The sequence below is a fragment of the Macrobrachium nipponense genome, chromosome 8 (assembly GCF_015104395.2).
Source record: "Macrobrachium nipponense isolate FS-2020 chromosome 8, ASM1510439v2, whole genome shotgun sequence".
Lineage (NCBI taxonomy): Eukaryota > Metazoa > Arthropoda > Malacostraca > Decapoda > Palaemonidae > Macrobrachium > Macrobrachium nipponense.
Genome location: NC_087203.1, coordinates 98611409 through 98631721, shown reverse-complemented (window position 1 = coordinate 98631721; position 20313 = coordinate 98611409). Strand labels below are relative to the sequence as shown.

General features: G+C 36.0%; 1 protein-coding gene across 6 annotated transcripts in view; it reads right to left on the bottom strand.

Moving 5' to 3' along the window:
• Positions 1-1910: 1910 nt before the first annotated feature.
• Positions 1911-20313, bottom strand: part of LOC135222925 (uncharacterized) — a 343175-nt gene continuing 324772 nt past the window's right edge. For 3 of the 6 annotated variants that reach the window (XM_064261356.1, XM_064261360.1, XM_064261357.1), the window contains 12 exons: positions 20242-20313; positions 17007-17148; positions 16261-16455; positions 15451-15573; positions 14910-15036; positions 14243-14396; positions 13202-13453; positions 11319-11549; positions 10826-10921; positions 9618-9668; positions 5587-5768; positions 1911-5243 (listed from right to left, as the gene is read on the bottom strand). The exon at positions 20242-20313 is cut by the window's right edge and continues 58 nt beyond it. In XM_064261356.1, the coding sequence (XP_064117426.1) occupies positions 5184-5243; positions 5587-5768; positions 9618-9668; positions 10826-10921; positions 11319-11549; positions 13202-13453; positions 14243-14396; positions 14910-15036; positions 15451-15573; positions 16261-16455; positions 17007-17148; positions 20242-20313 (1685 nt within the window). In that variant the 3' untranslated portion in view covers positions 1911-5183. The other 3 variants (XM_064261359.1, XM_064261361.1, XM_064261362.1) reach the window with 3 other exon arrangements.

Below are 20313 nucleotides of genomic sequence, written 5' to 3'. Positions count from 1 at the left end.
GCTTAAATAACTATGAAAATATATTGATTCCGAGGTAGAGCGATAGATATTAAAGGACATATGTAGCTCTATATTTGTATATGAATCCCGTAATGTGATATGACTTATATATATATATATATATATATATATATATATAATATATTATATATATATATATATATATATTGGGGTTCCTTGGGATGAGGAAAATTGTCTCAGGGGTTCCTCAAAGTGCCAAAGGTTGGGAACCACTGTGTTAGATAAATACAAAGGATATAGAAAGGATAAGAATATTTATTAAATATATCACGATAATGTATAATACAGGTCAATAGTAGCCTACTATACTAGTCTAGACATTAATTATCGAGGCTTGCCCTTCCCCCTGCCCACCTGTTAGGGTGTGTCTGTCAGGGGGAAATCACCCACTAAAATGTCCGTCATTACCATCACAGCATTCTAGGATATGAAGTGCTACTGTAGTACAAATTTTAGTTGGTATCTCCAATGTTGGATGCGTTCCTGTATTCCCCTCCCCCTCCCCTTCCCCACTCATTCTGGGGTGTCTGTCAGGGGGTAACCATCCACTAAAATGTCTGGTATTACCATCACAGCATTCTAGGATGTGCAGTGCTATTGTAGTACAAATTTTACTTGGTATCTCCATGTTGGATGCAGATCCTCTCCCCCTCTCCCTCCCCACTCGTTGTGGGGTGTCTGTCAGGGGGAAACCATCCACTAAAATGTCTGTCATTACCATCACGGCATTCTAGGATGTGCAGTGCTATTGTAGTACAAATTTTACTTGGTATCTCCAGTGTTGGATGCAGATCCTGTCTCCCCCCCCCTCCCCACTCTTTGTCTGTCAACTAAAATGTCTGTCATTACCAGCGTAGTATTCTAGGTCGTGCAGTGCTATTGTAGTATAAATTTTACTCGGTATCTCCTAAGTTGGATCTAGATCCAATTAAACCCCCCTTTTCAGTGCGTCTGTCAGGGGGAACCCACCCTCCAAAATGTCTGTCACTGGTCATTCTATGATCAGTAGAGTCTGCAGATATATTATATATTAGTTTTATCTGGTATCTCATATATTGGATCTAGACCCAAAATCTAACAAGTAATCAGTAGTGCTTGTTAAGTAAGCCACCCATATATTTCGGCACACAGACGGTCAGTTTCACAGCTTACAAGTCTACACCTAAATACCAGTAGGGGTTACAGTCGGTATCTCGTTCGTTGTATCTCAATGGTCTGGGCTGCGGGACTATAAGGTTCATATTGCAAACAATACCTTAGTCTTCCCATTAACAAATTTGATAATTTTCATTTTCTTTGGTCGTGAATATCAGAATTTTTCAGCCAGATGATCTGCGGTTCTGAACAATTGGGTCAAACTTTCAATCCTTTGTTTAAGCGTAGAATCAAAGTGATCCTTAGTCAAGCAGAAGAATTTGTTTTTACTGTTCCTGATTTCCATAAATGATGCATATCTATTCAATAGATATAGTATTCAATAGATATAGCTATTCAATAGATATGTCTACCGTATAAAGCTATTTATTGATGAACCTTATCACCAAATTAAGGATATTGTTTCTGTTGTCATGTTATGGTACTAAGGGAGTACTGAACACGATAAACATGCTTCATGAATGTGAAGCAATCTAATTTTGAACTCTGAATAACATTGGCAAGGAGACCCATATTACGCATAATACAAATACATACAGACCTACCTCTCCGCCTCCTCATTTTCGTCAGCTAACCCCTAAACAAGAGAGAGAGAGAGAGAGATGAGAGAGAGAGAGAGAGAGAGAGAGAGAGAGAGAGAGAGAGAGAGAGAGAGAGAGAACTAGCAAAGTAGTAAAAGGTATGAAACAGTAATCAAGGAGGTAAATTTTCTGCAGGTCACAAAAACGAAATCCTTTCGAGATCGACTTTACTAAATACATTACAAAAATAGACATTTTGGGTTGTCATCTTCATTTTACAATGAATCATCGCTCTTGGCTATTTTTCAATTTTATGTAACTTAAACTAATGACTAGACTTTCACTGTAAATTATAGATGTGTGGACATTTATCGTTGAATGCCTTGTTTTCAGTTTTCCATTTTTCGTTAAAAAGTCCCTTAAAGAACCCATAAAGCGTATTTTCAAAATATGTTAAACCTAACAGTAAGGATTATTACCATCAGCTAATCCATTTATAATTTTACTGGAAATTACGATAGATTTTATTGCATGATATTTATTGAATTTTCCAACATTTCTTTAAAACTTTACAGATGATTCTGCCTTTGATAAAAAAAACCACTGAATTATTTTGGTAAGGCCTGGTAAACAGCATGCTATGCAAAAATGCTGCTATACAACGTCACGAATTTTGAAATGTCTTGAATGCAATACACAGTAGATTCAAATATGCATTTTTTGTATGATAATATATAAATGATTCTAATTTAATCATTATGAAGAATCTTTACAATTCCCTTCTCAGGCAAATGTTTTTCTTCTCCAAACAGAAATGACAAATATCATGATTATATATTTACCATATCCGAGGAATTTAGGGATTCGAACTCAGATATTTGCAAGATACAAAAGTAGTTTCCTACATTACCTTTATGAAATTTTTTAAATTTGAAAATACAACTAAGAGGAATACAAGTCTATGTTTAACCATAGAGGAGGAAGTGCTCTAATTGCAAAGTAGCCAAGAGCTTATTGATGATCCATGGAATTGTTCATTTTCTGACAATTTACATGTGGGGTCTATTTACATACGCACATGAGTGTCTCAAACCCAACCTCTCCTTCTTTACAGTTTTACTTATTTTTTTACACATTCACAGCTATTGTACATGGAATTTACATATCATTACAATACTTATTCACCCGTTTTTACAATATACAAACCATACACCATTGGATAGAAAACACAGTAGGCTAAGCATTTTCACAAAAACTCGCTTTTTGATTTCCAAGTTACTTTAACAATAAACTATTTCCAGTGTTTAATGAAGTCATGATACATATCCACTGTTCTTCATCATTTGAATGATTAAAAGCAAAAATCAATTACAAAGCAGAACTCTACAAATCTAGCATATGCCAATATGTGAGAAAGCTACAGAAATACATACTCATAATGTTTAAACTAATCCTTTGAATACACAATATTTAGCTATGAAATTTACTATATAAGAAAGCACTACTATGTAAATTTTCTTGAAAAAGATCGATATGCTTGCATACATTACATAAATTTTTTTGAAATGTAGATACTACAGACAATATCACGAAATAAATACTGAAATCTTCGGCAGAAGAAAAAGCTAAAAGTGAGACACATTCAATCTGAGGATGAAACAGACGCAGAACATTTCTTTGAAAATGAAGCACAGTAGTATATTTAAATCTAAAATAAACACGATTTCAGTGATAAGTCTTAACACGTACAATGCGATTTCAAAAGGTCCAGAAATATACACATTCGACTGCTTGGCAAGAGAGGCGGTAGAGACGATGCTATTGGTCCAAGGGCAGAGCATAAGAATAAATGACACGGTCCCAGTTATTACGGAAAGTAATAACTTGTAATAGTTTCGTTCGAGTCATGTACTCCTCTTTGAATCAACGCATCTATATGGGGGAAGTATACAAGCAACCCTGATGGTAATATGGAAGAGATTACACAAAGGGTGCCTCACGGGATGGGGCTTGTGGGAAATTGTCTATATTCAAGAAATGCACAGTAACAGCTTAAAATTGGTAATTTCCTCGTCAGCAGAATCAGCAGGAAAAAACTGAAGTATCAGCTATCAATGACTTTAATGGTACATTCTGTACTTAGTCCAATGTAATTTCAGCTAGATAAATTATCTTTGTGATCCTTAGTGCCAAACTTACCAGTGGCTAAGCTGTTACCGTGCTGCATAACTTACAAAGGAACATAACCTTATTCTCTCAGGCTCTACTGGGAACAGCCTTCCCAGCTTTGCCCAAGAATGAGGTCCATAAATCTTACCTAATTTGGCCTTATTTGTGTGTGTGTGGCACATTAGGTAAAACAAGAGATCATATCATTATGATATAATTAATATTCATCTAGAGAAAATACTGTAAAATATTTCTCACCTGCTCTTTTTCAATCAAGCAGAAAACCTTTAATGTAATGGTTATTGTCTGAGAGGTCACTTATGATCAACTAAATCTGAAGCCAGAAATTTGTGAGCTTTCAGCATAACTTCTTTCGGAACATCTTGGGAGTCTGTGATGTTCCCACAAGAGAAATAAAGAGAATTACTAGAACATTGTTTTTAAACTCTGTAAAAGATGAGACTTTAAACGGCTATTAAAAATACAGTAATTGTAGAATGAGTTATTGTCCAACTGGCTAAAAGCAGAGATGGATCTGAAAGTGGCCACACCGGTGAAAAAATGATTAGGAATGATGGAAATTCCTTAGCTTAAAATTCCTAGAGTCTGGGGAGGCTGAAGGACACTAGGATATTTTGGAGGGGGAGATGGACCGTGTCGTCTTGGAGGGAGGGAGGGATCTGACTGGGGACCAGGAGTCTCAGGAACAGGAGTAGTTATCGTATGACAGACTGCAGTCTTACGTTTGGGTGGTGGAGGGATATTTTCTTCTGCACTGTCTGCAAGAGCCTCTGAACTGTCAGCAACAGCTTCTGAGCTTTCCAAAATAAGTTCTGAACTATCTGGAAGGACAGAACTTTCAGATGGGTTGTCCACAGTGTCTGATGAAGCAGATGGAGGGTCAGTAGAGGACTTGGATGGAGAGGAAGAGGAGTCTGATTGATCCTCTCTGGGTTCGGGCGAAGTAGCAACATTTGACTGCTGCTCCAGGGAGTCTTGGGACATGGTGGGGTCAGACTGAGACTCTTCATTGAGGGACTCTTGGGATGAAGCAGACTCCTGAGACGAAGACAGACGAGGAGGGATTGGATATTCAAAGTCCAAAGACAATGGTTTTTCAGTAGGTTCTGATTGGTGATGACCAGGGAAAGATGGCAAAGGAATAAATTTAGTATGTGTCTGGAAGGACACAACAGGTGGAAGTCTTTTTGATGAAGGATCGGTTATAGCTCCTTCTGTTTCCGCTGGTTCCTCCTCCTCAGTCAGTGCCGGAGATTGGGGGAAATTTTTGGTAGTCACCGGTGTGGCCGCGTTCTGTCAGCATGAGCCGTCCGAATCTGGCTGTTGGGATAGCTCCTGATGGCGCCTCCACAAGTTCTGTAGAAAGTAAAAAAGGGACGAGATTAGTTACTTCCACTTTTAATACTCTTCTCGACTGGATAGCAATACATACATCAGTGATTATTCTATAGTATATTGAAGAATTGTTGTATTTGTTTTCTTCTCCAAGCATAACTGAACTGAATGCATATATTTGAGAAATTTCGGAATTTTACTTCCAATTCTCTCCTTTCATTCTCTTTTCTATTACTACTACTGTGCTCATACTACAGCACTGACTTTTCATATGATGACCTTTACAATATAAAAAAATATGTAGAAAAAATGTAACACACATACACGCACCAGCATTTGCAGAAAGCATGTATATAGTACTTACTTGGCGAAGAGAAGAGAGACTCTTTAAAATGACCCATTTGTCGGGAGAAACGAGAGGCTCTGAAAGGGATCGAGGTTCTCCTGAAGACCTCCTGCCAGACTCGTAACCTGAGGAGGTCACGCTTACTGTCCGGACGTCTTCCTCGTGCCCGGAGGTTGCACTTCCGGGCCGAGACGATACGCCTACAACGCCAAAGCAGAAAATACTCGTTATCGCACTGACTTTAAATAGTAAATAATAATATGATACGAAGAAACTGACTATGGATAGCAGGATGGTGATGACAATATACTAGTAATGATTGTGAATGTGGTAGATGAGCAAAGTAGCTAATGTTAACAATGTAACCAACCTTTGAAATGGGATAAATGATCAAGATCACAGTAAATAAGGTTAAATAAAATGTTAATGGCGCATGAAATGATAATTGTGATAATGAGCATAAAATCAGCTGAGTTCTATAAAAATTAGAAAATTTGGACATGAAAAAAATTATCAAATAATACGAAAAATAAGTACCCCTTTGAAGTCCTATCAAGATAACAAAACTTGAATATGACCAAAAATCGGATGAAATGAAAAGTGAATACTGCTTTAAAGGTTTATTAAAATGATAAAATTAGGACATGAACAAAAAAGATCAGATAAAATTAAAATAAAATGTAAGACTAATTAAAAACAAGTAGGCAGACAAATTTCATTGACAGTGGTTAAGAATGACTAAAATTTATGTATAAAAAAACATTCTAGATAGAAATTCCAGCTAGTCATAACGTAAAGGTTAAGAAAAAGAAAGCAGGGGAATCATTAATAAGCCAATATCCAAGGAGCACCTTCAATTCAAGGGTAATTAACTCTAGCCTCCAAGAGAAGAATCGTGGAACAAGACTTGCTCCTCTTTTTGACTTTCCAAACAGAAAAGTTTACATCCCCGGATGAGTGACCTTGAGAGGTCAAGCTAACATGACAAGGAAGGCATCATTAGTTCATTACCTTACCTATAGTTAAATAATGACAATGAGCTCGTAAATTTCATGTGCCTTGACACGAATCCAGTTCTTTGTGACTGGCATTTTATTCAAAGTTCACTGGAAAATACAAGAATTTTTAGTCCTTTGCAAAAAGTTAAAATCCCCGGCAGTATACACTAAAACATAGCCCTTACAGTAAACAATGTTTCGGTTTTTCAAGGTAATATTTTGACATAAGCTTAAATAAGGTCTTCATATTGCTTCTAACCGTTTAAAACATAGAGAACTAGCGCAGGATACTGAAATTAAGAGAGCGTACAATACAAATGAACACAAACGTGAAATAAAGCCATGCTTCAATTAAAGTTCCTTCTAAAACTTTCCTGTAGTGAGGATTTATTTCCTGGATAATAATAATAATAATAATAATAATAATAATAATAATAATAATAATAATAATAATAATAATAATAATAATAATAATAATAATAATAATAAAATAAAGATGATTATGATGGATATCATAAAGTAAAGGTAAATATGATAATGCTTTAAAATCCCTACTAGTGAAATGAGTTATGTTGAAAAGCCTATACACTGTAGATGAATGAAAGGTGAAATGAGTCAAATGTTTGTCAGAATAATGAACATACTTGAAGAACAGCAACATTCAACATCATAAGGAAGATGCAGAGACATTATTATACTGTACATTGACTATTTAAAGCTATGAATTGGCTAATGTATCGAATTGTGCATTAATTGTAAATTTTAATAGTAAAATAGTCTATGTAATTAGTTTATTTTTAATGATGTGCAGAAAAAGAACTAAGCTCTTTTATTGCTAAAACTAGATAAGACAGTACTTGCAATAATAGGCTAATTCAGACTTCTCAGAAGACAACATTTATACTAAGATGTCATTGTTCTAAAACAGATCATTCTAGTAATTCTTGAAGCTATGAGGATATAATTAAGAGATAGTTAAGATTACGAATCTTTATACAGACACGAAGCCACTAAGACAGAGCTTGAGGAAATTAAGGCATGAACACAAACTTGTGAAAGTTATATAGAGGCATTCAGACAGAGCTTGGGAGATAATAATACTGTACATCTAGGCAGAGCTCAGGAGGGTCACAAGGAACTGGGGGAATGCAGTAAGCAATCAACTCAAGACAGAGACAATGACTGTATTATGGCTGTCACTGGTAAGAACAGTTTATGAGTATTTTCATGAGTCTTTCTGGTTAACTGCTACCGCAAGGAATCCTGAATCGGGCTAAAACAACGAACAGAAATATTTCGGGAAATGATTTCAAATCAGATGGAGATTAGTTACAGTCCCGATCTTCAGAAGCTCTGTCTTCAAGAATCTTGGCTGTCTGTACAAGAAGGACATCCCTATGGAACGTCTTGTTTCCTTAGAACCATATTTACAGGAAGAACAAACTTTCACTTCGTTCTAAAGTCAACTGACAAAACTCAGTGTCATCAAACCAAAAGAAATATGATCTAATCACGCCATCAGCGATACAAAAAGCTGGGGAAAAAATGGTTGCATTTAAATAAAAAAATCTTTTGATTCCTTATACAACAGAGATTACTTGAATAAATCTGAAACTAACTTTATTTGTTAGTTAGGGAGTAAAATCATATTAATACAGTATAAGAATATTCCTTGTAAAGAAGAGAGAGAAAATAAATCAGAATGAACCATCACAAAACATAATTCAGACTAATTAAAGTATATGTAAGTAAAACGGCAAGCAACCAGATATATTAAGGTTGAAGTAACTGAAAAGAAATATTCAATCATTAGGTTTAAATGAAAGCAACTGAAACGATATTACATCAGATATGCTTCGAGAGAAGTTTATGAAACCGACACCGCATCAAATCAACCCAATTTTAAGCTTGAGATAAGGAACTGTACACAATTTCGTTCTGATAACCAGTCCCAAGCGGTAAGCAGAACAGCATTTATGTGAAAGCACTACTTTCAATCAAGTGTAAAGTCAGTCTTCTGTGCTGAGCCTTGTGATGCCGTTGCATTTTAGTAAAAAAGAAAAAAAAATTGACAATTTGGTCACTGTCTTAAAGCTTGCTATCGTTGTCAAAGTCCAGTTTGATAAAAACAAATGACTGGTCTTTTAATTCTTTACAATACAGCGCTTATCACACTTCAGCATATGGCAGAAACAACGAACAAGGTTCTCTCCTAAATACTTATATGAACGAAAAGCAGCAATACACGTAGGCGAAACAACAGAACGAAACAGAGTAAAAGGCATATAATGTAGCTCGTTGACATGGCTTTAATACTTGCTTTTTTGTACTTGATCTAACAGAACTCCATTTCTTATAACGTGAAAGTCCAAGTAGCTCTTAGCAATAGTCAGCTTGTTGAGCCTGAAGTTCATAAGACTTTGTTAGAAACTCCAACATGAAAGTTAAATCGTGGATTCTCTTAAATTCATGTAATCGCAACCTAATCTCTCACACACTATGGACACAAGGGCACCATCCAATGACATCTATGCATTCAACTCTCCAACCATCCTGTCATTCTGAATTACAACTAAAGGCAAATGTAAGCACGTGAAGGTATTAGGTGCAATAACTGCAGTATTGAGAATGAAACCATTTGTGTGCTTCTAATCAATGAATTATTAAAGACCTAGCAGCTTATGGTGGTGTTATTGCGGCCCGAAATAACCTGTTGACTAATAACTAGATTTTCGCACAGAATCAGCACATAACATTTTTCCTTCCCTCCCACTATGACAAGAAAGACATCTGAGCCAACAACAACAACAACAACGACAACAACAACAACAACAACATTAACATAACAAAACGACAACAAAAATAAGAAACCAAAACGAAGCTCAATGAACAATGATATCCAGCCGTTTCTATCTAGGTATCATTCACAAATAAAACAAAATAAATGATTTTTTTATGGCATCGTCCCTTCACTGAGTTATATGCCGGGTCTCGTATTCATCTACTGGGGCAAATCTACGATCGATCTACTTTTCTACTACCACTATCTACCCTCTGACGTTTGCTTCACGTGGACCAGGCGATGTCGGCCTCTCTTTCCACCTCCAGTGTGAAGGGGGGGAAATTGCTGTCAGTTATAATCTCCTCAAGGAAATTCTATTTACATGTTCATTACAGTAAATATTATGCTATTAAATCGGGTGACACTGTGTTTCAGATGTATGTGGTGTCGGGTTTGTTCTCTACTGCAAACCAAGTGTGTATGTTTCTACTTAGTGGAATTTTGCAAGATCATAAAAAATCAGAAAATAATGAATATCATCAATTAGCAATTTTACAAATTAGTAATACATTTCAAAACAGGCTCACTTTTTCGAACTGAAATATCAAGGTACAGTATGTAAAGAAGAAATGAACAGACCAATTCTCTCTCTCTCTCTCTCTCTCTCTCTCTCTCTCTCTCTCTCTCTTCTCTGTAATTCACTCTGACTTATGTTAATGACCGTAAATAAAGAGGAAATGAAGAGACCAATTCTCCCTCTCTGTAATTCACTCAGGTTTATGTAAATTGTAATTAACATAAAGCTGGATGAACTGCTACATCAAAAACAGTCTTAAATTACCAGATGTTTAGTAGGCAACGGGGATTAGTTGAAAAATAATGTTCATATTGTATCTAAAGGTAATTAATTTAGCATTATTTTTAAGGGATATAGTAAAAGATGCGTTTTCATTGGCATTATAAACATCTGGGAAATGCTGAGGACTTTCTTTGTATGTTATGTTGACACAATGTTTTTCAGAAAAACAGCCTCCTCAGCCACTTATGAAAGATTATTGCTTTCCTACATTCCAACTTGTCCTAGCTACGCTTCTTCAAAAGAGCAGTTTATTTTGGCAGTGTCATCTAATTTCAAAAAACTTCTCGAGTTCTCCTTCTGCCTCAGCTTAATAAGCGTTTTCCCAAAAATACTGGAATATATATGGGAAATGGAATACTGTATATAGTTTAGGCCAAAAACCAAGAACTGGGATCTATGAGATTATTCAGCGCTGCCCAAAAAACAGTGTTATCCTGTGGTGTGCACATACATGACCTGATCTTTATGGCTGTCTGCTTATCTTAGGCTGATATCGTTAACACCTATGACCTTATCTAATGTATGCGATTTACCCATCTGTTCTCGACTCCCTATACTTCCCTGTCTGTCCTACATCTTTAGTTCAGTTTTGCCACTCTTCTTCGATATCCTACATACCTGACGTCGTTGCAGATGCAGGAGATGCCCCTGGAGAAGAAGCTACACGAGGCGACCCCGGCGTCTCTACAGGCGTTAACTGTTTTTCTCCAACGCCTGCATGAGGCAAAGGAATTACTTACTGTAAAGTATTGTGTTGCAAAGCTTTGCAAGCAAGGTCATCAGAGAACTAGGGATTCAGTGTACTTAGGAATTCACCATGAATTAATGAACTTACCAAATTTACTAATGAAACTCTCTACCCTACTACTCATTGTATTTTCACAATTCATTTATATTTCTACCTATTTATCTAACCATTTACTTAATTTCTCGTTTATCTTTCTAATAAATGATCTCTTCTTTCTGTATTTTCTGTTATCTTCTGTCACTTCCTTCAAGTGAACATATTCTTAGGAAGCTTGAATTTTAAGTCAAAATACTTTTTAGGCTTGTTCCACACGAATAGTATTTATCTTAATAAGAGATGGAGTTTTCTTGATCTCACACTTACTGGGTTCTTCTGCACTTTTAGCAGACCGCAACTGAGCTGACAGTCTTTTGGCAACAGCAGGTACGGGAGGAGAGGAAGAGCGAAATACTGGGGTCGCTAAGGACGACCTAGGACTGCCGTCACTCTTTGTGGGCGTCATGGGCGGCAGTCTTCTGGGCGTGGGCGGCCGAGAGTGAGGAGAACCTGCTCCACTACTGTCCGACCCGTTGAGACCCTCCACTTTTAAGCCACCTGAAAGGGAGATTAAGGCTAAGGACAAAACATACTTTGACGACTCACTATCGGAAATAGACTCCTTGGCAAAAGTTGCTAACTTGGGGCAAATAGTACCTTGATAAAATATATCTAAGCTCAATCTATTGATTTAAAAACGATAGATAATTTTCAGCAACCACACAAAAGTAAATGAATAAATAAGGAAAAATAAACAATAAACAAATTGAATTTTTCGTCTGGACTGACGATATTAGGCCATTATATCACATTCCTTTACACTTCCTCTAATCCCCAAAGCAACCTCGTAATATTCAGTATAACTTCAACTGCATGGTTCCATATCTACCTTACGAGAATATCCTTAATCATTTTCACTTCATACAATCACTGCATAATCAGATATTAAATTCAGTCTTTAAACTTCAAATTCTTTACTACTTTCCATAACGATGAACCTTGTAATTTCTGCCTTGCAGGATAGCGAATACAACCATTCATCTTATTAAGAGCATCTTACTCTTACTAGGACCTGATTACTGTAATCTGATGTTCGATCCTCCATTACTTATCCTCAAGTTGAAGGTCCTTTGCATGTTATTAGACAAAATGACCTCTTTTCAAAGTAACGCATATTATCTTAATCTGATGGTAACAAGAAAAACTATAATGAGTAAAACTGTTCTTAGGAAATCAATAGTCTACTGCATGCAAGAAAGGGTCAGTGACCTTTAAAGAACATAATGTATAAAAGCAGTATGTGCAGTTTGGAGCAGACCCTGAGAATTTGGAGAACTTAAAAAGCGATGCAAGCTGCCATCACCAACAATAGCCATTCTTATTGCCAGTACTAATCCCATAATTTTAATCACTATCAACTTCGAACTAGATTTATACTTTTGTTATTTTTCGTCATCTCAATCTCAGTTTATCTTCGATACTACTGACATTGACTTCAGTATTATTACTCTTAGTTATTACTATTAATAATATTCACTCCAGTCCTATTACTCTTAATAATTATAAAAAAAAAGTTTAGCTTCACATACAATTTCAATATTTTGGAGCAGTATATATTTCTTTTGTTAAATATCAAATAATTAACCAAATAATTAGGAATTAGTGGATTGTTTATGGTGCCTTAGGCTCACTTGATTATAGTCTGAGAGAGGGTTTTAAAATATCTAATAGAAAAACATGGCCAATACAGCCATCGATTTTAAAAGTTATCCAAGAGGTTTCTACACACACAAGTGGGAGGAAATTCCACAACAGCACTGATTCCAAAAGTTCAGATGGTATCTAGTTACTGAACAGTAAACTCAGAACTTCCAAAAATACATTTTACCAACTAGCACTGGAAGAAAGAAATCCATTAAAAATAACTCCAAAATGTATCTAAATCCCTTTACCTATCGCCAGATGGAAAAATACACAAAAAAATGTTGATCCTACCAAATAAATTAAGTTTCCGAGCTACATTTCATGAATATAAGTCAGAAAACCATGAAATGACTACAAAAGTTATAAAGGAGAAAATCTTGAATATTTATTTACCCATAAAAAAGTACTTATGGAAAAAGTTATAACAGACTAAGAGCAAAATGAATAATAACCAAACTAAAACCCACCCTTTAAAATATGTAATGAAAAATTCAGGATTTGTTTACCCGCCGGAGGTTGTAAAGTAGAACTGCTGGGCCTCTCACTAAGACTGCCGCCCTCCGAAGGCGAGCTCCTCGGCGAGGGAGGCTTTGATGGCGGCCTCGAGGTCGGGATTTCAGGCAGCACAGGAGTAACACTCGGTGATTTTTTCCTCTGGGCCTTCGGATTCCCTTTGCCTGTTAAAGGAACTAAACTGCTCTGCGAACCAGGAGGCTCAGCCCCTGGAGGGTATTCGGGAACGTCGAAAAAACTCGCACCTGGTGGTGAACAAAATCATGCAATACATATTTTATCTATTGGAACCCATAAAGGATTTATAAATTCTTTGCATAAAAATGAGTTAACCAAGGAAAATTTGTGGGGCTTGCAACAGAGAAATGGCATTTCAGATTTTCAAATATTTCTCGTATATAAAATGAAACATGCTGAACAGTATTAAGAACTCATGCACCGTGGCTATTTTTTCAGGATTGTAAAGATATATGGCAGTTCAGATTTTGTTTGATTACTCATATATTTATAAAAAACATATATTAAGGACTGGTGAGATTTAAAAAGCAAAAAGATTACATTTTAAGAATTAGAGTGAATATTAAATTCAGCATTTACATCAGTGTCAATATAAGAGTCTGCTATTTTTTTTATCTAGTAACAACTTGAGCTATCAATGAGAATTTTTTATGGTTCACTAATTGAAATGATTATCTAAGTTTAAATGTGTTCTCAGTTTTCATAATATCCAAAGTACTTAACGCAAGTAATTTACTGTTTTGATCCTTTCGCCTGGCCCTAGTATCATAAACAGCATTAATTCAAAGACTGCTGAGGTTGAACATTCTGAAGGTTTCAGAAAGGTTAAAAACGATGCAATATGCCAAAAAATAAAATCATCAATATTTTCTCCTTTATATCTTGTTAAATTGTACTTCCAAGAAGCAAATCTGTAATCAGTAATTAAAATTATGACTCATCCAAGGTCTTCTGTAAAAAAAAACTTCAAATCTATAAATAAAATTCTCATTAACATTTCCCTATCATAAAATCACCTGTGAGTTTCTTGATCAGAGCAGGAACTGGAGGCGATGACGACCTGCTCTCCGGCAAGGCACTGATGACTGGAGCTGTCACGACATCATCGTTGTCATCTCTCTCCTCTTCCTCTTTTTCTATGATAGACTGCGAGCTTGGTGTGGGAGGAGCCTGTCCAAGAAACAGTACATTGAACAAAGATTATTTGCTTGTCCTTTTGCACCGTTATTTGCTTGTACTCTGCACCAAACTCCCGTTATATTTAAAGTTATAAGCGCATTTAATTCGACTTCACTGCTGCGGTACCACATAAATTTGACTTACCAATGGTTTCTAACTTCAGCGGCAAAAAAATCTTCGAATGTTATGAGAACAGAACATTTACGGTAACTGTTTGACTTAACCAATGATTTCTACATTCAGCAGAGAAAATCTTCGAATGTTACGAGGACGGAACACTTACGATAACGTGTTGCAATATGTTACAGATTTTATTTAACCAGTTCAGCAGCAAAAATCTTCGAATGTGACGAGAATGAAACATTCACAATAACTTCCCAGTAAACAACGGCCAAGGTGTAATAAAACTTAAAGATAATAAGTAAAACTTGATTTTCTTCCTCTCTCTAATCTTCAACTCTTCATGAGCGTACCTGCAGTGAATTGAGTGACATGCGCACTTACCTTTGCCATCTCGGGAGTCAGAGGACGAGGTAAACTGGGAGTAATGGAACCTTTAATTGGCGGCCATTTCCTCCCGGATGCTGGCGAAGACCTGTTCGTTCGAACCCTGTCTCTTGGCGATGGTGAACTAGCGGGGAGTGGAAAATAATATTCCATTGTAAAATCGTGTGGTAAATGAAAGGGATTTGACGAATTGATTGATTTACTACAAATGGTTGGATAGTAGAACGAGGCCCTTTCGTTTAGTAATTGTTGGGTAATGTCCCCCAATGCATGAATAAATAAAAAAAAAAGATACCTTAACAATAATCAAGTGAAACCTTTTGTTTCTTCAGATGAAGCAATTTCTTTAATGACTATGAAAATAAACCAGTTAGCCTTGATTAATCTGATTAATTAATTGCTAAATTATTTAAATAAATATTTAAAATAATGAGATATCAATGTCACTCAAGAACATGAGGGGAAAAAAAAGACCATATCCTGCAGTTACGATAAAGGTAGTAAGACGAGCAATAGTAACACCATTCGTAATACTTACCGAGACAGGTCAGACGACAAGGACTCTTGTCTTGATTTATCCCAAGTCTTCCGACGGCGACGCTGAGGCTGTGGAAGGTCGCTCTCCTCTGTGGCGGTGTCCCGATCGCAACGACTGAGTGACCTGGAATCAGCGAATAGTAGTTAACTCCTGATTTCGAATATTAATGACCCCTGAAGTGTTTTCAGAGCTCTGCTGACTGAGCTGGCACTGGTAAAAATTCCAGGGAAAGGCATTCGCCGTACGAGAAAGGTAAGAAAAATTAAAATAACGGAGGAAAAAACAAGTAGAAATTTTATAAAATTTTGATGACGTAAAAGAGATGACTTTTCGCAAAGCTAATAACAAATCGTAACTATCAGCGTATGTGAATTACTTTTTTTTGAAAACATTAAGCAATAAAAATGCCAACTCTAAAATCAAACAATCCATAGCAATCATATGATTGCTATTTCCTCCATAATAAGTAGCAACTACATCGCATACCTGAAAGCATTAACTAATTCATTTCAGGTCGCAGAAAGAGCTTAGAATTTCCAGGTTCTTTTGCATCAGCAAGGTTCATATCTACACAAACAATCCTTTGCAGGAGGAACCTTCATCAAATTCGGCCAAACTCCTCAGCTGATGAAAACCATCTCACTGCTTTTATTTTTTTTTTCTCCTTTTTACGTTTAACCATTAGAATTAGCAAAATTATGTTTATCCGGCATACCTTTGAGGGGCACATCCGTACCACTGATACAAAAGTTGAAATGAAAACTCTCACAAAAGGGCAAAGGTCATTAGAGGAGAGTCCCGCCAACATACCTCGTAATCCTCCTTCTGAGCCTTCTCCCAGAGTATGGATCCTTTTCAGACTGTTTCCTGTAAGGTCTGTCGCTATGGTTGTGTCCCCAGGCAGGTCTGGCGTCGCTGCTGTGGCCACTGTCCCTCGGCAAGGAGGTCGAGGGAGATTTGTTTCTTCTGCTGCCTTTCCTTTTCGTATCCCGTCTGGGACTGCTTCTGAAAGGCCAAACAGTTTTTTTTAAACCTATGAATATCTACACAAAGTCAACAGGAAAAATGAAGAGAATTAACTGATGAAACAGTGAAATTAAGTTAGTTTAAGGATATCACCTGAAAAATGAAACAACTGTTTCTAGATGAATTTTGAGATACTTGACTTTCAGATTCAAAGTTCTTTCTCTGTTTAAGCTGAAGATATCTGACGGAATGTATCACAACACGGAACACCCAGGAGCAGGGTTTTTAATCTCTTTTAATAAAAGATGATCCTCAATTCTGTTATTTATCTATATTTATATAACTACGGATCTTAATGTTTCCAGAGAGGTTATTAAGCTTATCAATGGGAGAAGTAATATTGAGGACATACTCAGAAATCTTGCTGAAAATTAAAAAAACAAATATTCAGTTCTAAACTGAACCACAAACCATAACCATTAGATAGAGGATTCTGTGATGTTTAAGGCAAGCATTGTAGTCTTCAGCCCTACATCCGGAACTTTTGGAAACTGCGGAGTGAAAAAAACTGCTATGAAAGTTGGACTTACCTATCTGATACTGGCGTATCACACTGTATGCCACACTCTCTAGAAGGAGGTCCTCGATACTTCGTGGGGGTGATGATCCTGTCTGTTATGTATTCTGCCTGAAGGAGGTCTGGCTGCAAGAGTGATGGCTGCCTTTGGCCAGCTGAGGGAAAAGCAAATCGTTTGATGAGATAATGATGCTCAAGATATAGCAACAGCCGTTGGTCTTTAAGTTACCCAAAGATCTTCCTCTGAATGCCTTGGGTTTGATGACAACTTCTTTTCAGATGTTGATTTTTCTTATGAAAATATGATAGCAATACATGTTAGGTGTGGTAAAAACACTCTTCTCTTTTGCCTTATTCCTATGAAAAGAGAGACTGCTAAGACAAGAAAATATTATACAGTCATAAGTAAACTGTGTAATGGAAACAAATGAAATGATTAAATGTATAAAGTTGCATACGCTGAGCGAATGACCAGAGGTAAAGTGAACTTGATATTTACTCGGCAGTTTTGTTACCAGTTGTACAGGAAATCTTTTATTTTCAAACATTAGGCCAAAAATAACCCATTAATATCAAATTCACCATGTCTTGAGAATAACTTACACCAAAGAATAAGGCGAGTACAGTACTACTATTAGAATCAAGATTCTAACTAATACAAGTTTGTTATGTGGAGAACTCAGACCTGGAATAGGTTTGAATCCTAATCTGGGTAGGAGCAATTCATATATAATTCCCTTTGTGAATTAGTTAGTCCCAGGGTATAGTGAGGTTGATCTAAATCGGTTATTCCTGGCTTGCTATTCGGAAATATATTTTTATACAAACACAGAAATATATATATATATATATATATATATATATATATATATATATATATATATATCTATTATATCTATATATATAGATATATATATAGATAGATAGATAGATAGATAGATATATATATATATATATATATATATATATATATATATATATATATATATATATATATCTATGAGAGAGAGAGAGAGAGAGAGAGAGAGAGAGAGAGAGAAGTTTAGTACAATACACCAGGACCAAAAGGAAACCTTGAGCTGAAATTGAACCATACGTGATTTGTTATTTGACAATAAAAGCTCATACCTACAATGACCAAAAAAATTCTTGAAGCCACTATGTACGGTAAGGAAGTTTAATAGTCTGTATGCGAAATCACACAGAGCACACTTAAAGGACACACACAGAGAGAGAGAGAGAGAGGAGGAGAGAGAGAGAGAGATTTAGAGATTTCCAAGCAGAATATAAATAGAAAATAGCTTCTCCGACAGGTTACCAACTCCTCTGAGTAATGAAACCTTTGAATCTTGGGATTAAAGACACCAGTTGGTAAGAAAAGAGAAAATTAAATAAGAAAAATATTTATTTTTGACATCGGTTAACTCCAACACATATACAACAACGTTATAAAAAGAGGCTGCTGTAAATACATTTGCAAGTGCCTGAACTTGGCAAAATGTGTAAAGTAAAGTATCTAGACGTGTTAAGGTACTAACTACTGATATCTAAACATTATTTGTAAACCTGAAAATGCTTCAGTTAATTATATCATCATATCATCTTAATTCATTATCATACCAGTATCTACTTCAATACTATTTAGCGTTGAATTTAGGGCATAAGAAGGGCAGGAAAGGTTGAGAAGGACTTTGGGGCAGTTGCGAAGAGGAGCTTTAGTAAACAGTTATGGTACCAGAAGCAGGAAACGTGGAGGCAACATTTTGTGTCAACTTTTACTTTTTGCCAAGTGACTCAATTACCTTTTTATATGGTGATATCATGCGCAATGCCCGAGCAGTTTTCACGATTCATAAATCTGTCGGTTATGGCGCCCCGTTGTAAGGCAGCTATCAACGTACAAAGTCAGTTTGTAAATTAAAGCAGACTTTTATTTACCTGGTTTAACAAGATGTGGTAAACCGGGCCCTGGAGTTCAAAAAGAACCTGTATTTTTTGTTGAGTATACATTTTTTTTTTTATAGAAATGAGTAAATATCACTTCATATCCTGAAGTTTCACATAAATAATATTGAATATTTCGACGGAATTCCTGATGCATTTAAGATGAGCCTTAAATAACGTATGGTTTAAGGAAAATTCAAAAATTTCTGGCAAATCTGTCGTATTTTTGTATCTAATCCAAATAACTTTAAAAACTCCGGGGATAAACATCAGATCCTAACTCCATCTGTATATTGCCGATTGCAATCGAATATTTTCAAATAGTTCTTATAAATCATTGTGCTTCATATAACTATTTTAGAGAAAACTTGTATTTGCATCTGGTTTTACTTTCCTTGTTTTGCCTTTAAAGCTATAGTAAAATTTTATGCTTTTAAAACTTGTCTACATAACAATTAAACAGACGAGACGACAGGAAAAATTTCTTTGACAGAAGGGTACAATTTCTAGACTTCTGGTATAATTTTAATTTCCAGAATATTCATAAGTCCATTAGTCTTTTGTTTTTTCAGTTGAAACCAGGTCAATCCTGCCTCGCAGATTTACAGCAAAAAACAAAAGGATCAAACTCGCCACATTTATTTTATTTATTTTATGCTTACATATTCCATCTATTTTTCCGAGAATACTAGCAGGTAATATTCTCCAATTTGAATATCATAATCCAAGTAATTCCCTTAACAGTATTAATTCATCTTAATGCTTATTCATTTCCTATGGAAATAATCCGTAAATTCTAGCTCCCTTGACTTCTCACAAAGTTAAGTTTAATTTTTGCTCGTACTTCAACTACCTTACCTTTATTGGCAGTGAGTGATTGTGAAGGATCGTGTAAACACCAAGGAAACAAGTTACCTGAATTCGCTAAAAGAAGGTTGAGTTGAAAAGATTTGCCCGGAGGTTGCAACCTGGCTAATATCTCTACATGAAATATATTGAGAGAAAAAAAAAACAACACACTGAGTCATTTCACACTGAAAGCAGTGGGGAAGATAAAAAAAAAGTAACATGAGAACATCAAACACATAAAACACCCAATAGATGAAAAACATTTCTGAGGCTCTTAAGCTAACAAGCTCATTTGATCCAAAGCCTGTCTTAAATTTTACTATAAGTTTCAGCATCATCAGAGCTCGAATCTAACATTCAAGTGCTTCTTAAAAACGTTTATAAACAGCTAGCGAAACGAAGAATGCATTTCAGGTGAGAAGAGAGATAAAAATGAGGGCGCAAGGTCGTCGTACCTGCCGTGGCACTGAGAAGGGTCAGCAGCGTGGTTCGGTCCAACAGACCCGAGGATGCCAGCAGCATCTCCG